The sequence below is a fragment of the Panthera leo genome, chromosome B4, assembly GCF_018350215.1.
Source record: "Panthera leo isolate Ple1 chromosome B4, P.leo_Ple1_pat1.1, whole genome shotgun sequence".
NCBI lineage: Eukaryota > Metazoa > Chordata > Mammalia > Carnivora > Felidae > Panthera > Panthera leo.
In genome coordinates, this window is record NC_056685.1 from 133,694,172 (window position 1) to 133,711,295 (window position 17,124).

Below are 17,124 nucleotides of genomic sequence, written 5' to 3' on the forward strand. Positions count from 1 at the left end.
TTATTTACAATAGCCAAGATATATCCATCAATCAAGAAAATGTGTGCTCAGGCACACACACACACACACACACACACACACACACACACCCAGAGTACTATTCAGTCATAAAAAAGAAGGAAGTCTTGCCATTTGTGACATGGATGGAATTTTTTTTTTTTTAACTTTTTTTTTAACGTTTATTTATTTTTGAGACAGAGAGAGACAGAGCATGAACGGGGAAGGGTCAGAGAGAGGGAGACACAAAATCTGAAACAGGCTCCAGGCTCTGAGCTGTCGGCACAGAGCCCGACGCGGGGCTTGAACTCACGGACCGCGAGATCATGACCTGAGCCGAAGTCGGCCGCTTAACCGACTGAGCTACCCAGGCGCCCCAACATGGATGGAATTTGAGAGCATTATGCTAAGTGAAATCAGTCAAGAAGACATAGCATATGATTTCCCTAGAATTTGGAATCTTAAAAAAAATGAGCTTCTAGATAACAGTTTGGTGGTTGCCAGAGGCAGGTGGAGGGAGGGATGGCAGCGGTATGGGGTGGCTGAAATATGTAAAAGAGATCAAAAGGTTCAAACTTGCAGTTATAAATAACTCCTGAGGATGTGTAATATACAACTTGGTGACTGTAGTTAATAATACCGTAGGGGCACCTGGGTGGCTCAGTCGGTTAAGCGTCAGGTCATGATGTTGTGGTTCATGGGCTCAAACCCCACATCGGGCTCTGCTGACAGCTCAGAGCCTGGTGCCTGCTTTGGATTTTGTGTGTCTCTCTCGCTTGCTCCTCCCGCACTTGTGCTCAGTCTCTCAAAAGTAAACATTAAAAAAAATTTTTTAATGTTTTTAATAAAAAAATAATACTGTATTGGGCATTTGAAACTTGATAAAAGTATATCTTAAAAGTTCTCATCACAAGAAAAAAAAACTTGACAAAGACGTACTGTGGTCATCTTTTGTAACGTATAAATATCAAATCATGTACGCTTGAAACTAATGGAATGTGATACCAATTATATCACAGTTTTCATACTCATTTAATGTGATATACTGAGTATGATTTATTTCTATCTCATTTATATATTTGCATGAGAAAATGATTACGGGTAAGAGGAAGGAATATAGAAGACTTGAACTTTCCAATTTTTATATTTCTGTAAAGTTTGTTTTGTTTGTAAAGGGCATGCATTATATAATCAAAGGGTGGCTATGGTAGGTATTTGTATTGGCCTGGAAAGATGTTTATAATAAGTGAATATAAGCAATATACATTATATGTAATGTGAAAATGATGAACCTAATTATTAGTGAGGTTGAATAAGTAGCTGACTTCTCAATTTTTTTTTTTTTTTTTTTTTTTTTTTTTTTGCAAACATAAAAACTTTGAGAGTTGACAAGTATGTATATTATCTGTGTGGTTGGATGGGAGGAGGGGTTGTTTTTTGTTTTTTGAGAGAGCACATGCACCAGCGGGGTGTGTGTGTGTGTGTGTGTGTGTGTGTGTGTGGAGAGAGAGAGAGAGAGAAAATCCCAGGCAGGCCCCACACTCATCCCAGAGCCCAGTGTGTGACTTGATCTCATGAACCATGAGATCATGACCTGAGCCAAAATCAAGAGTTAGATGCTTAACTGAGACAACCAGGTGCCCCAATGCTAATTTGTTAATATTGGTTGCTTGGTGGGGGGTAGGGGGTGGTGATAGGCTTACTTGGATATATTTAGTGTTGTGTGTTATAAGGAATTTGTTCAATCTAGGTGTGTATTTTGCCTTGGGGCATTTATCTAGATGTGAATGATAAACATTTTAATTAATGGTTTTATGTGTATATGTATATATACATATTTTTTATCTAAATAAAAATTGTCATCAAAATGTTCTTCAAATGTTCATATGTTCCTTATGATAAAATTTTTTAAGAGTTTTTTTATTTTTAACATCTATTTATTATTGAGAAACAGACATAGAGCATGAGCAGGGGAGGGATAGAGAGAGGGGGAGACACAGAATCCGAAGCAAGCTCCAGGCTCTGAGCTGTCAGCACAGAGCCCGACACAGGGCTCGAACTCATGAACTGTGAGATCATGACTTGAGCTGAAGTCAGTCGCCCAACTGACCGAGCCACCCAGGTGCCCCCCTTATGATAAAATTTAAGAGCTGCCTCCTGGGCCCACAGTAGGTTTCATTGCACATTTATACCATGCAGTCAGTAAAAACCATCATGTGCATTATAGTTGTAAATGAAAGTGAGCCAGCTGTAGGCAGTAGAATTAGGTTTTTGTTTTTTCATCTGAATATTTTCATGTATTTGAAAAGATTTTGCATAGGGGTGCCTGGGTGGTTCAGTTAAGTGTCCTACTCTGGATTTCAGCTCAGGTCATGATCTCACCGTTCATGTGTTCAAGCCCCACATCGGGCTCCACGCTGACCATGCGGAACCTGGTTGGGATTCTGTCTCCCTCTGTCTCTACTCTCCACCACCCCCCCCCACCCCCCCTCCTTGCAATAAATAAACTTAAAAAAAAAAAAAAAACCACACTTAAAAATACATAGATTCCTGGTTTCTTTAGAGATGGAAGGATCTAGCATATTTGGCCCTGTCTTCCCCACAGCGGCACCACAGCCTCTCACTACAGTAATGGCTGCTTGTCATCATAGTTGTGCTTTTCCCACTTCATCTCAGTTGCTCCCTTTTCCCTGTTTCAGATGCCTGGTCTTTCCCACTGACTGGTACTGACTGCCTGGTCTCTGCTGGCATTTAGCTTGCAACACTTATCTGTGTTATTGACAGGGAAAAAAGTTCCTTGTATATTAGGTGAAAATTTTGCTTTTATGTAAAGTGTAGATGAATATACATGTGGAAAATTAAAACTATACAGGTTTATCTCTATTCTCTAATTTTTATATAGTGAACATAGGGTATATATGTAATTTTTAGAAATCTTGCACAATTGTGGATAAAAGAGTATATGAATAAATGTTCAGAATTCTCTCCAGTATTCAATTTGACTGTATTACAGTTTTATTAGGAGCAATATTAGTGGCAAATCTTGATGGATTTAGTTAACTTGAATTGCACTAACCCACTTAGTTGTGTGATCATTTCTGTTACTAGTTAGTATAGCACACTGTAGGCTTCTCTTTAGAGCGTAGTCGTCACAAGTGTGTCTGAGATTTGAGTGCAGTAGCACTTTGGGTCAGGAGGTGTCCAAGGCAGAGTTGGGTCACTACAAGCATCCTGTCTTTTCCCACGGTGCTATAGAAATATTATTTGATCTACACGATGATGTGGAGAAAAGTTGGAAGGTCTATGCTAGAAGATGTGCAAATAATCCATGAAAACACTAGAAGTTACATACAGTTGACCCTTAAACAACCAAGGGGTTAGGGGCTCCAACCCCTGCACAGTTTAAAATCCACATAAAACTTTTGACTCCCAAAAAAATCTGTTGACCAGAAGCCTCAGGGATAACAAACAGATAACACATATTTTGCCTGTTAAGTATGTTAAATACTGTGTTCCTATAGAAAAATAAGCTGCAGGAAAGAATCATAAGAAATACACATTTGCCAAAAAAGTCCACATGTAAGTGGACTTGCAGAGTTCAAATGTTGGTCAAGGGTCAACCGTGTTTACATATTGATGTCTTTTTTAATTCTTTCTACTTTTGTATTTAAGAGGTGTGCACAATATGTAGAGCAATAGAGTACCTGAATTATTTAAAGTCAGTGTTCACAGTGGGTTTGTGCGCATAAAAACACCTATTATTGGGGTACACAATCAAATCTGGTCACTGAACAAAATCTGTAGCTGTCTGTTGAAGACATTCTCCTGCATAACAACCAAAAACAGCTTAATTCAAACAGTTTAGTCAAATAGTAGCATATTAAATGCTATAATAGCCTTTCTCTTTTCTTCAAAGTTAAGAATTTACATTATTTTCTTGTCAGCACTGAAAGAAAGCATAGGATATACTGTAATTATTTGGAGGCTTATATTCCAGAACTAACAGTTTTCTTCAGGTTCTTGTCTAAATTCATAGCTTTATTCTTTGGAGATTCAGGCTGAATTTTTCAAGATACTACTAAAGATATTTTGTGTTTTGTTTTTTTTTAAACAAAAGTGCCGCTTGCCAAAGATGATTTTCTAACCATTTCTCTATTCTACCCTAGATGGCCCTCTGCCTGACCCATCTATGATCCGTGGCAGTGTGCCAAACCAGATGATGCCTCGGATAACTCCACAGCCTGGTAAGTTATGAAATAAATCCATATATTTATTTAACCATGGCTTTTTTTTTTTTTCAGAGTAAGCTCCACGTCCAACATCCAACATGGGGCTTGAATTCATGACTCTGAGATCGAGAGTCCCATGCTCTACCAACTGAGCCAGCCAAGTGCCCCTCACCATAGCTTTTTTATTTTCAAAGTTTATTTGTTTTGAGGGAGAGAATCACAAGCAGGCTCCACACTGTCATCGTGGAACCCAATGTGGAGCTCGACCCCACAGACTGTGAGATCGTGACCTGAGCCAAAATCAAGAGTCAGATGCTCAACTGACTGAGCCACCAAGGTGCCCAACCATGGCTTTTTAAAACAGTCTCTGGTGTACTATAAAATTATTCTTGGGGCGCCTGGGTGGTTCAGTTGGTTAATCATCTGACTTCGGCTCAGGTCATGATCTCGCAGTGTGTGAGTTCAAGCCCTGTGTCAGGCTCTGTGCTGACAGCTCAGAGCCTGGAGTCTGCTTCGGATTCTGTCTCCCTCTCTCTCTTCTCCTCCCCCGTTTGCACTCTGTATCTCTCTCAAAAATAAAGATTAAAAAAAATTTTTTTTTAAATACTATTCTTGTCACCTTAATTCCTGCCTCAGCCCAGCAGTGTGTATCCTACTTGAGAAATCAGAACATATTTTGGATTTGGAGCCCAAGGAGAAAGGAAGGGTGTGGAACACAGTTTGGCTGGCAGGTGGCAAAGACATGAAATGGTTGAGCATCCATTTAAAAACAACCAGTCCAAGGGCGCCTGGGTGGCTTAGTGGGTTAAGCGTCCAACTTCAGCTCAGGTCATGATCTCACGGTTTGTGAGTTTGAGGCCCGCATCAAGCTTGTGCTGACAGCTCAAAGCCTGGAGCCTGCTTCAGATTCTGTGTCTCCCTCTCTCTCTGCCCCTCCCATGCTCATGCACTGTCTCTCTCTAACTCTCAATAATAAATAAATGCTAAAATTTTTTTTTTTTTTTTTTTTTTTTTTTTTTAAAAAAACAACTGGTCCAGGCACCTAGGTGGCTCAGTCGGTTAGGTGTCTGACTTTGGCTCAGGTCATGACCTAATGGTCTGTGGGTTCGAGCTCTGTGTTGGATTGTGTGCTGACAGCTTGGAGCCTGGAGCCTGCTTCAGATTCTGTGTCTCCCTCTCTCTGCCTCTGCCTAGCTTTTGTGCTCTCTGTGTCAATAGTAAATGCATAAACTTAAAAAAAATTATTAAAAATAAAAACAACCAGTCAAGATGGATTTTATTCTAAATTGTAAAATTTTATTCAGAGACCTTATGTTAAGTAACAGTGTGGCTGTAAATGGAACCAATTCATTCACAGTTGAAAACCGGTTCCTTTATTTGTCCTGATAAAATGTCACAGAATCAGAATTCTGTCTTTAGTTCTCCAATTCCATGAAGGCATTCAGATCTAATATTTTGTACTTACTCACAGGTATGAATCAATTTGGCCAGATGAGTATGCCCCAGCCCCCAATTGGACCCCGGCAAACCTCTCCTCTTCAGCACCATGGACAGTTAGCTCAGCCTGGAACTCTCAACCCAGTAAGTTTGACATCTTTGGGTAATTATCTTGGCCTTTAACATTTAAAAATCCTTTTTATCTGTTTGTACTTTGTAAACAATGCTTATAGTTGCTTAAATAGCTAATTATAAGTGAGTACTTTAATCTAGATTTTTATCTCTAATTCTATTGTATTTGGCCTTTATTATACACTTAATAAATGATTATATATGTGTTTTGGAGTTGAGGGTAGTTATTTTTTTAAAGTGGAGTAGGAAAAAACTAAACCATATACCATAATTAGGCAGGCAGTAAATACTAAAATCCCTAATTTTTATCTATCTCTTTTACCTATAAATTGTTTTTAGAAATGTATCCTAAAGAAATCATCACTAAGATACCAAAAGGATATCATTTGGAGAAAATTCATGTTAAGGATCTTGTATACTCTGTTTTGGGGGGAAAAAAAAAGTGGCATCCTGAATGTGCAGTAGGGGATTCACAATGGTTAAATTATGGTACATTCATAAATTGTAATGCTCTACAAGCAATAATTTCAGAACTTACATGTTGGCATAAAAGCTGTTCACAGCCTTAAATGAAAAACCAAGTTTCTAAAGTGTATGTATTATAGGATCCAATATAGTTAACTCTCTTGATTATAATCTGTGTAAAATAAACACTTAAAAAAATTTTGTTTCCAAGTACTATTCATAGTCCTAGTACTAGAAAACTCATAAGAGCATCCAGTCACCTTTCCCTGGAGTCTCATTGTTTAGTAGTCTGCACACTTTGATAGTCCTCTCTCTTTTATAATGCTCATCAAACATACAGCCTACCCAGGTAGGAAACTGTCTTTTGCAAGAACGATGGAGGAACAATTGCTTGGTTCTAGACACTGGAGAAGAGGGACTCTGAGCATCTCACTGCTCCTTATGCAGTCCACCTTTCCATGTTAACCCCAATCCTAGCCCTTTGAGAATTAGCTAGCGCCTCTAATCCTCGAGCCATTTTGGAGTTGTCTAGCATGTCTTGGTGCCATACTGCCATCATTATAAGATAAATATCTTATTGTTGTGCCAATGCTGTATACAAAAGCTGTGGCTGAACTTGGTAGCATTCATGGTCCACAAATACTTGAGGATTGTTACCTTTTTTTTTTTTTTTAAATGTTTGGTGAAGTTTTTGGCCTTTGGTATTTCATAATTTCTCTATTAAAGGCCTGTATTTGTGGGGGGGGGTGGATTTTAGACATGAAATGTAACAGTCCTCAAGATAAAGCACATTTCCACTGGAGAGTACCCTCATGCCTCCTTCTACTTAATTCCTATCCCCTTTAGACAATGGATACCATGATTTCTGTAACGTGGATTAGCTTTACTTGTTTCTTAACTTCATATAAATGGGATCATTCAGATGTACTGTATTGTGTCTGACCTTTTTGGCACAACATGATGGTTTTGATGTTCACCTACACTGTTGTTTATATCAATAATTCATTTAAAAAAAAATTTTTTAACATTTATTTTTGAGAGAAAGTGCGTGAGTGGGAGAGGGGCAGAGAGAGAGAGGGAGACACAAAATCCAAAGCAGGCCCCAGGTTCTGAGCGGTCAACACAGAGCCTGATGTGGGGCTCACACTCATAAGCCATGAGATCATGACCTGAGCCGATGTTGGACGCTTAACCAACTGAGCCATCCAGGCCACCCAGTAATCCCATTTTTTATTGCTGAGTAGTATTCCATTTTGTGAGTGTGCCACAATTTGTTTATTCTTTGCTATTGATGGACATTTCGAATATTTCCAGTTGTTGACCATTATGAATAAAGCTACTATAAACATGTTTTCACCAAAAATAAAAAGAAAGAGATGTAACAGTCCTCAAGTGTTTGTGGACCATGAATGCTACCAAGTTCAGCCACAGCTTTTGTAAGATTTTAATTGTACCGATTATGGAGTCTTATAATTTGTGATGTTACAATATCATGACATGAGCAAAGACCTCGTGAAGTTGTAGTTCATGATCACTTAACAAACAATATGCAAAAGCAGTTACTTCTGTACCTTGTCAGGTGCATTTGTGTATTGGGAGAATCGGTTTGTGTGTAACCTCCTGTAATTGCTTTAGAGTAGGCCTTGGTCAGCTTTGAGGGTGTTCTCCACTATCTTTGCATGAGAGTCCAATGTTGCACACTTTCTTCCTTTCCTACCCCACCTTCCCCTCAGCAGAACCAGAGTAGTTGGGGATTCTGGCTGTAGTAGAATAACCACAATGAAGCAATTTGGTGCTCTGTGTTCATTCTTTCCCCCCTCTGCAGCCAATGGGCTATGGGCCTCGCATGCAGCAGCCTTCCAGCCAGAGCCAGTTCCTTCCCCAGACTCAGTTCTCAACACAGGGAATGAATGTAACGAATATGCCTTTGGCTCCGTCTGGCGGTCAGGCACCGGTGTCTCAAGTATGTCCCACGGATGGGTTTTTTTTACTTGTTTTTGTGATCCTTGAAACTTCTCTTGATCTGGCAACAAATAATGGGTCAAAATAGATGTTTTTTTTTTTAAAGTTTTTAATAACAATTATGGACATATGGTATTCTGAACATGAGTTTACCATGACATAACAATGCTACTAATTGTTACAAACAAAATAGATTAAATTGATAGTTGTAACCATTTGTTAAAGTAGCGAACACTTTTTAAAATGAATTCTGAACATGAGATTACCATGACATAGCAATGCTACTAATTGTTACAAACAAAATAGGTTAAACTGATAGTTGTAACCATTTGTTAAAGTAGCGAACACTTTTTAAAATGAATTCTGAACATGAGATTACTATGACATAGCAATGCTACTAATTGTTACAAACAAAATAGATTAAGTTGATAGTTGTAACCATTTGTTAAAGTAGCATACACTTTTTAAAATGAAATCTTAGAATTTTAATGCAAAAGAACTGTGACTGAAGAGAGCAGAGCCAGGCAGAAAATACTGTGGACTCAACTGTCCCGTGCCCCTACAGTGGCTGTGGCCATTCTAGTGGGTTTTTTTGAAGCCTACTTAATTAAATACTACATTGGTTGGATTATCTGAAGACATGCCCCCAGTAACAAGATTTTTGACATATTTTGAAGTGGAAGCATATTGCATATAGGCTGCCTATGTAATTACTTCTTGCATTGTGTTCTGAGTTGTCATCTTGTTCTGTTTCTCATTTAACAGGCACAGATGTCCAGTTCTTCCTGCCCTGTGAATTCTCCTATAATGCCTCCAGGGTCTCAAGGGAGCCACATTCACTGTCCCCCTCTCCCTCAATCAGCTCTGCATCAGAATTCACCCTCTCCAGTACCTAGTCGCACCCCCACGCCTCACCACACTCCCCCAAGCATAGGGGCTCAGCAGCCACCAGCAACAGCAATTCCAGCCCCTGTTCCTACACCTCCAGCCATGCCGCCTGGGCCACAGACCCAAGCTCTCCATCCACCTCCAAGGCAGACACCTACACCGCCACCAACGCAACTCCCTCCCCAAGTTCAACCTTCACTTCCTGCTGCCCCTTCCGCCGACCAGCCGCAGCAGCAGCCTCTCTCACAGCAGAGTACAGCAGCATCTGTTCCCACCCCAACGGCACCGCTGCTGCCTCCGCAGCCTGCAACTCCAGTAAGCAGAGACACGTGTTTTGGCAGAATCCTTCTAGCTGTACCCTAGTGTTAGATTATTTATGTGCGGTTTGTATTCTGTATTGTGCCGTCTCCCCAGTTAGACCAGAATCTCTCTGTAGTTAGGGACTTTCTTTTCCTTCCTGTTCTTGCCATTGTAGTACCTAGCATGGAGGGAGCTCAAAGGTTTTGTTTAGGTCCGATGTTGACTGTGGTGTATTTTGTCTCATACTCCAAGGCTTACAGGCATGTAAGTGGGGTGGCAAGCAGAAAGAATCCATAGTATTTTTAGTACACCACGTAAATTTTATATATTTTAAAGAATCTTTTTTCAGACAGTCTGACCTGTAATATTTGAGAGCAAACAAACAAAACCATGGATCTATGAATGTCTGTGGTCCGAGCCAAGGTTAGAAAATCATGACCTAAAATGAGAAAAGTATGGGTCTGAAACACTCTGTAACTTTCTTGTGAGAGGCTCATTATGTATGTAGCAGAAATGCAAGTTCACATCTATAGTTACATCGTTACCAATTCTCTGTGTCAGGGCATAGAACTTTCTACTTGTTAACTGATACTTAATATTTTAGTTTCTGTCCTGTTAGTAAACCAAGAAGTCCCATGAGTCACAGCTACTTCGTAAAACACCATAAGTAAGCAACTGGTTCATCCCAGCCTCTGATAGGTGAGGAACGGCAGAGTGCACAAAGGGAGCTTTTGATTCAGGTAGTTCCTGAAAATACTAACTACCCGGTATGAGGTTTCTTATTGGAAGACTTAGGATAAAGAAATTACCAGTTATCCCGTTAAAACGTGGTGAGTGTGGGAGTTCATTTTATTCTACTTCTGTACATTTGCAGCTTTTCCCGCTGATAAGTTCAAAACAAAACAAAATAGCCAGTCATGCTTCTTTTCTTTCCACTTCTCTGTAAACGTGAGCTCTTCGGAGGCAGTCAGCTCTACGACCCCATCCCTCCCGCACTGCCACAGAATGACAGCCAGTGCGGGCTCTCTTAGTACAGCAGCCAGTCGGCCTTTGCGAGTCCTCAGTCTCTTGTTCTTAAGCACAGTTTACTTCAAGGGAGTGAAATAGGCCGAGTACACGAAAGCACCATAAACGAACAGAATGATACTAGCCTCAAAATAGGTGGTTAATCATACCATCCTGACGCGGAGCTTGAATTCTGGTTGTGTACGTGGCAGACTTTTGTGTTTTTCCCCCCTCTTTTCTGTCCAGCTTTCCCAGCCAGCTGTAAGCATTGAAGGGCAGGTATCGAACCCTCCATCTACTAGCAGCACAGAAGTGAATTCTCAGACCGTTCCCGAGAAGCAGCCTTCACAGGAAGTGAGAATGGAGGCTAAGATGGAAGTGGACCAACCAGAACCGGCAGATGCGCAGCCGGAGGACATCCCAGAGGTGAGGGCAGGGCAGTGGCCGCTGTTACTCGGGTAGCACCTCTGTCTAGGGACCCCACGAAACCTGTTACAGGAAAGTACTCTGGTAACTGGGTCTCATTTCATGATTTCCACACGAGAAAGGCATTTGTCCACAGGAGAGAGTAAATAAGATGGTGATCTTACTGCTTCCTGGTGACAAGTCTCTGGAATAATAAAAATTTCACCTTGTCTTTCAGACTAAAGCAGAAGACTGTAAAATGGAACCTACAGAAACAGAGGAGAGAGGCACGGAGTTAAAAACTGAAACAAAAGAAGAGGAAGACCAGCCGAGTACTTCGGCTACCCAGTCATCTCCAGCCCCGGGACAGTCAAAGAAGAAGAGTAGGTCTCTTAGGCTCTCTTGGTCCTGGAGGCAGGGGAAAAAACACAAACTTTGAATAGATGGGGTCGGGTTCTTGGTCTCAGAAATTGACTTTGATGTGATTTCATTAAGCTTGGAGCCCTTTTGGCCTGGTCTCTGTGTTATTACTGGTGTTGGAGAAGACTTTGTCTTTCCTGTGGTAGGTATATTTGCTTCCTGCGGTCACTGGGTCAGTCACACCCTTCCTTTCTCCAGGGTTGGGTGTTTAACAACCTCTCAAAATTGTCTTTTCTTCAGAGGAAGAAATTGTTACGTACCCTTGACTAAAACGCAAGAAATAGTAGCAGCGATAATAAATAGTACTACGTATTGTCAGCCTACTGTATGCGCCAGGTACCATGCCACACACCTGTACTCTCCCATCTACTAACTTTACAACAACTCTGGGCAGTTACTGAAAACCTGAGGCTGTGCAAGGTTAAGTAGCTTGCCCCAGCTCACTCAGCTGGTTAAGTGAACCCAGGCAGACCAATTTCATTCTGCTCCCAGCCAGCTCCTAAATATTAATGAGTCAAACCGAGCAAGCAGCTCAGCTTAGTACAGAGTGTTAGACTCTGTTTAATTCCCACAGAAATTGATTTACCAACTTTGGGACTAGGACTTCTTAGGGCTCTAGTGACACCCTCTATGGCACAGGTAGGGCTTCTTTCAAGGGAGGAATCTGCTGGCTCCTAAAGATGCTGTATATAAAGGTGTTCCATTAATACAATGCAACTTAAAATGTTGGGGTTAAAAATTTACTTGGATTTAAATAAGGTTTATATAATCAAGGTGTATTTTAAGGTAGGCTGCAAGGAACCCAATCTCACTGTTAGGAATCTGTCTTTAAAACGGCTAATTTCACAAGTTTGTTCAACTTTGTTCTTTTGAGCACAACCAGATATGAGAAACAAAGAATCCTCTCCCATCCGTTTAATTTTTTTCATGGCTGCCCCACTATGAAGTGAAAAATATCTAAAGTACTAACAAATAAGCTATCTTGAAGATAAAATTATTTTGTAAACAGAAGAAATAACAGGGCCTCTGCTCAGAGTGTTTTAAAGCTCAAACCTGGACCCTTAAGAGTAGCTTCTTAAATAATAGCTTAAATTAATTCCATTTGGGACACACCAGCAAATCTTTCCTGACTTTAGAAACATACCCAAGTACACTGGAAAGAAATTTGATCAGTTGAGTCTGTTGTTTGGGCAATAATAATTTAGTTCTCTCTTTGTTTAGACTTGAACCTACCATTTGTCATTAAGATAATAAATATATGTATTCCTCCTAAGCTCTAAAACATCAAGCAGTTTAATGAGGGACTCTTCCCACCAGGGGTTCTGATTCCTTTAGTGGTGAGACAGTATCAGGTCTTCTGACTTGTTATATACTCTTCTCATGAGTGAGGACCTCTTTCTGTCCTTCTTTGACAGCACACTCCCCTCTCCCCTGCCATCACTAATATATTTTGGAATTTTTTTTGACCAGTGTCTTCATAAATTTCTGGAATGCTTAGGATGCTGTTTCTACTTGGTCAAGACTATTTTAACTGAATTTCTGATTAAAAAGTAGCTGAGCTGTTTAGGGTATTTAAAGCTGACTAGACATGGTGTCTACCTGACACCATTCAAAGGCGCTACCTGATGTGGACCAAAAATTAGAAATAGGAAGTGTGCTGTAAGTGGTATTTCCGTGGAGACGGTATAGGCAGTTTTGTGTTTTGTGGCTCTTGAGATTTGTTTTAATAGCTTCAGCTTGAGCGTTTTCTTTTTCTTTTACTTAATTGATAACTAATTTCAATTGTGCTCTTAAGTTTTTAAGCCAGAAGAGTTACGACAGGCACTGATGCCAACATTGGAGGCACTTTACCGACAGGATCCAGAATCCCTTCCCTTTCGTCAACCTGTGGACCCTCAACTTCTAGGAATCCCTGTAAGTATGTGGTGGTATTTTTTTTTCTTTTTTCTTTTTTTTTTTTTTTTTTAGTGTTCATGCAGGTGAGTTGAGGGAGGAGCAGAGGGAAAGTGGGGGAGAGAATCTTGAGCGGGCTCCATGCCCAGCATGGACCCCAGTGCTGTGCCATGCTCGATCCCCTGACTGAGATCGTGACCTGAACCGAAATCAAGACTCAGACGCTTAACCAACTGAGCTACCCAGGTGCCCCTGTGGTGGTACTTTTGATTTTTTTTTTTTTTTTAAATTTGTTAACAGCTTTATTCAGGTATAATTCACATATTATTCAAGACACTCAAACTGTACAATTCATTGATTTTTGTGTATTGACAGAATTGTGCAGCCATCACCACGGTCAACTTGGGATCATTTTCATCACCCCAAAAAAGAATCCCTGTGTCCATGAGCCCTCATGCCCATTTCCTCCCCCATCCAACCACTAGTCTACTTCTGTCTCTATGGATTTGTTTATTCTGGATGTTTCATTAAATGGAATTATATAGTATGTGTTTCTTTGTGACTGACTTCTTTCAGGGTTCATTCATAATGTAGCATGAACCAGCACTTGATTCCTTTTTATGGCTCAGCAATACTCCATTGTACGGCGATACCACATTTTTGTTACCCATTCATTAGTTGATGGACATTTTAGTTGTTTACACTTTTGGGCTATTGAGGATAGTGCTGCTGTGAATGAACATTCATGTATAAAATTTTTGTGTGGTATATGTTTTTGTTTCTTTGGGGTATATACCTAGGGTCGTGATTACTGGGTCGTAGGCTTATTTATTTTTATCACCTGAGTAGCAGTAGCTCTGGTAGAAAAGCTGGACCAAATTAACTTCCTCTGTTTTTAAAATTGCCTTTGCACACCAGACCGCTGGCACACTTCATTTGAGGCTTGTCGGTGGTATTGGATAAGGCAGTGGAGTGCTTACAGGGGCAAAATTCATTAGGAACTTCTTTCTTCCTATATTTTTGAGGCCTTAGATCACTGAAGTTCACTGGGCTTAGTTTTCTCAAGAGTCGGCCCCTTTTAATACTAAAATGTTAAGGCTGTTTTACTTCTTGGTGTTTCAATGGATCACACATACACTGTGGTAAAGTATCTGGAGTTGTTTTAGTAGATCATCAGCCTGCTGTCTGAAAAGTTTATGTAGTGACTCTTGTTATTTCTGCCCTCTGAGTTGCTTCATATCTCTGTAGCCTAATAATTTAAAGAAGTGATAGGTATCAACTTAATTCCTTGGACATATAGTCAGGACAGCGACTTAACTTTTCTGGAAAATCAATGATTACAGGAAGACACACCATCTACCTTAAATATACTGAGACTTTGGGGTAATGTTGCTTGGTGTCACTTACCCTTCTAGGATTACTTTGATATTGTGAAAAGCCCCATGGATCTTTCCACCATCAAGAGGAAGTTAGACACTGGACAGTATCAGGAGCCCTGGCAGTATGTGGATGACATTTGGCTTATGTTCAACAATGCCTGGTTGTATAATCGGAAAACATCACGGGTGTACAAATACTGCTCCAAGCTGTCTGAGGTCTTTGAACAAGAAATTGACCCAGTAATGCAAAGCCTTGGATATTGTTGTGGCAGAAAGGTAAGAAATTTTTGCATGGTAAGAATTATTGAAAACTTGACTAATAGAATCCTGAATCATCAGATTGTAAACTCATAATAGGGCTTTGGATCTTACTTATCTATGGGTGCACAGTGCCTGGCACGTACTGTTGTTTTCTTGCACACCAGTTCACATGTAGCTCCTCTTGTCCCATTGAGTTTTTTTGCTAAGTGGCTGAAGGATATGACTGCTAAGCCTACCTCAGAGTGGTGCCATAATACTGTACCGTAGTCTCTCCTTACCTGTGGTTTCACTTCCCACCATCTCAGTCAACCATGGTCCAGAAGCAGAGATTCATCTTCTGACGTATTGTCAAAAGGTCAATATCGTTTATGCTACATTACAGTGCCTCCATCGTTCATGTCCCTTCATCTCATCACCTAGGCATTAGATCTTCTGTCATCACAAGAAGGGTGGGTACAGTGCAGTAAGATACTGAGAGAGGCCACAATCACGTAACTTTTATTACAGTATGCTATTGTAATTGTTCTATTTTATTACTAGTTATTAATCTCTTACTGTGCCAAATTTGTAAGTTAACTCTGTCATAGTTACGTACGTATAGGGAAAACCACAGTATGTATAGGGTTTGGTGCGGTCCACAATCTTAGGCATCTACTAATGGTCTCTGCCTGTGGATCAGTGGGACTGCTATAGTATAGTCAACTAGAATGGTTGTGGTTCTGTGTATTGCCTTGGAAACTGAAATAGCTCGTTACATAAATGAGAACTAAGAATTCACTGACTTTTGTTTCCGATTTGCCAGTGTAAATATTCTAGCTTGTCTTGCAGGTGTGTGTACTATTTAACAAATGGTTTCTGTTGCAGTTGGAGTTCTCTCCACAGACACTCTGTTGCTATGGCAAACAGTTATGCACAATCCCTCGTGATGCCACTTACTACAGTTACCAGAACAGGTAAGCTCAACTATGTGTGGACCATGGTCCGTGTATCCGTGTGTCCAGGGACTGCATGCGGATGGACCAGCACACATACATTCGTGGTCATGTGTACCTTGCTTGAAAACAGCTGTACAGCACAAGTTCTGATCCTAGCATTCTGCCTTTTTTGCAGAATTAGTGTAGTTTTCTAGCAGGAAGTAGCCTTCTGTCAGTTATCTGGCCCCTTATTTTTTATAAGGCAGGAACTCTAAGCCTTGGGAGGTTAAGCAGCTCACAGAGTTGGTGCCATAGATGGGATTACATCCTGGCCCCCGCTTCTCTTTCCCATTTCTGTTCACAGCTTACCACAGCCTGAGGCAAACTGAGAAAATTTGTGAACGAATTAGTGTTTTCTTGTCCATGAAACTGCTGCTATCACCTTTCCCAAAAACTATCCACAAACTTTTAACCAAAAGTTTGTTAGCCAGCTGTATCATTTGGGATATGTTTCATTTTTGTGTGCAGCCTCTCCATAAATTGTTCTTCTCAGAGCATTTGAAAACAGGATTCAGAGTTTCTGCTTTGCCCGGGTTAACCATATAAAAAGGAGTACCTCCAAAAATAGGTCTGCACCAGACTTACTTAAAAAGACTTGCATATGACAGTGGATGGTAGAGTTGTAATAAATTAGGTGCCCCTGCTTTATCTTCTCCTGCCCAAACAATGGCTGTAATCCCAGAGATGGCATTCAGTAATCTATTTTAACTAAGATCTGTCTCCTAGATTCATTAATTAGCCTACAATATAACATGCACAGAATGTTTACTGGGGGCTCTGAAACGGTAATAACAAAGCTGGGCAGTTAATATCTTTTAATAAAACCAAGCTCATGGTGGTGGTTTTTGCTGAACTTGTGTGCTACAGATGCATTTCCAGCTTTGAAAAAGTCGCTTGAACTTTTTGTTTTGATGACCAAAAGGTGCACTCTCCTAATAGTTTGTTGTAATCATTAGAATCCATAGTTTTTCATTCTTAATACCTGGGAAAAACCCTCAAGTTGTTAAAAGCACTTGCATTTTAAAAAAACAAGTTAACAACCGGCATGAAGTTCTTCTCATGCTGCAGTCTTGACATTTATACCAGTTTGGAGTTTTTAACATGAATCTACAGTGTTCGTAATCTTTGTATCCAGAACATGTCATCATGTGCCTGCACACACCACTGCCTTTCTTTCTTGCCTTTTAAACTATGTCAGTTGATGGCTACGATCCATATTTAAGCACTTGTGCAGATTTTTCATTGAAAAATAGAGAATTTTTTAAACTTATATGCCTTCCTTGGGAAGCAAAAAGAAATTTTGTGGGTTTTTTTTCAACCCAGGGTTGGTTTTAGGTAATTGCTTCCTGATCTTGTATTCGTAGTGAATTTTTTGTT

The 17,124-nt window shown here is 40.3% G+C and overlaps 1 protein-coding gene across 1 annotated transcript in view; it reads left to right on the forward strand.

Annotated features, from left to right (window-relative positions):
• The window catches only part of EP300 (E1A binding protein p300), an 82,141-nt gene that overhangs the window by 46,575 nt on the left and 18,442 nt on the right, over window positions 1-17,124 (forward strand). The window contains exons 11-19 of the mRNA XM_042947926.1: window positions 4,164-4,241; window positions 5,698-5,807; window positions 8,086-8,223; window positions 8,988-9,425; window positions 10,662-10,841; window positions 11,059-11,203; window positions 13,036-13,154; window positions 14,549-14,788; window positions 15,638-15,726. Coding sequence (XP_042803860.1) covers window positions 4,164-4,241; window positions 5,698-5,807; window positions 8,086-8,223; window positions 8,988-9,425; window positions 10,662-10,841; window positions 11,059-11,203; window positions 13,036-13,154; window positions 14,549-14,788; window positions 15,638-15,726 — 1,537 coding nt within the window. The remainder of the gene's footprint in view (window positions 1-4,163; window positions 4,242-5,697; window positions 5,808-8,085; window positions 8,224-8,987; window positions 9,426-10,661; window positions 10,842-11,058; window positions 11,204-13,035; window positions 13,155-14,548; window positions 14,789-15,637; window positions 15,727-17,124) is intronic.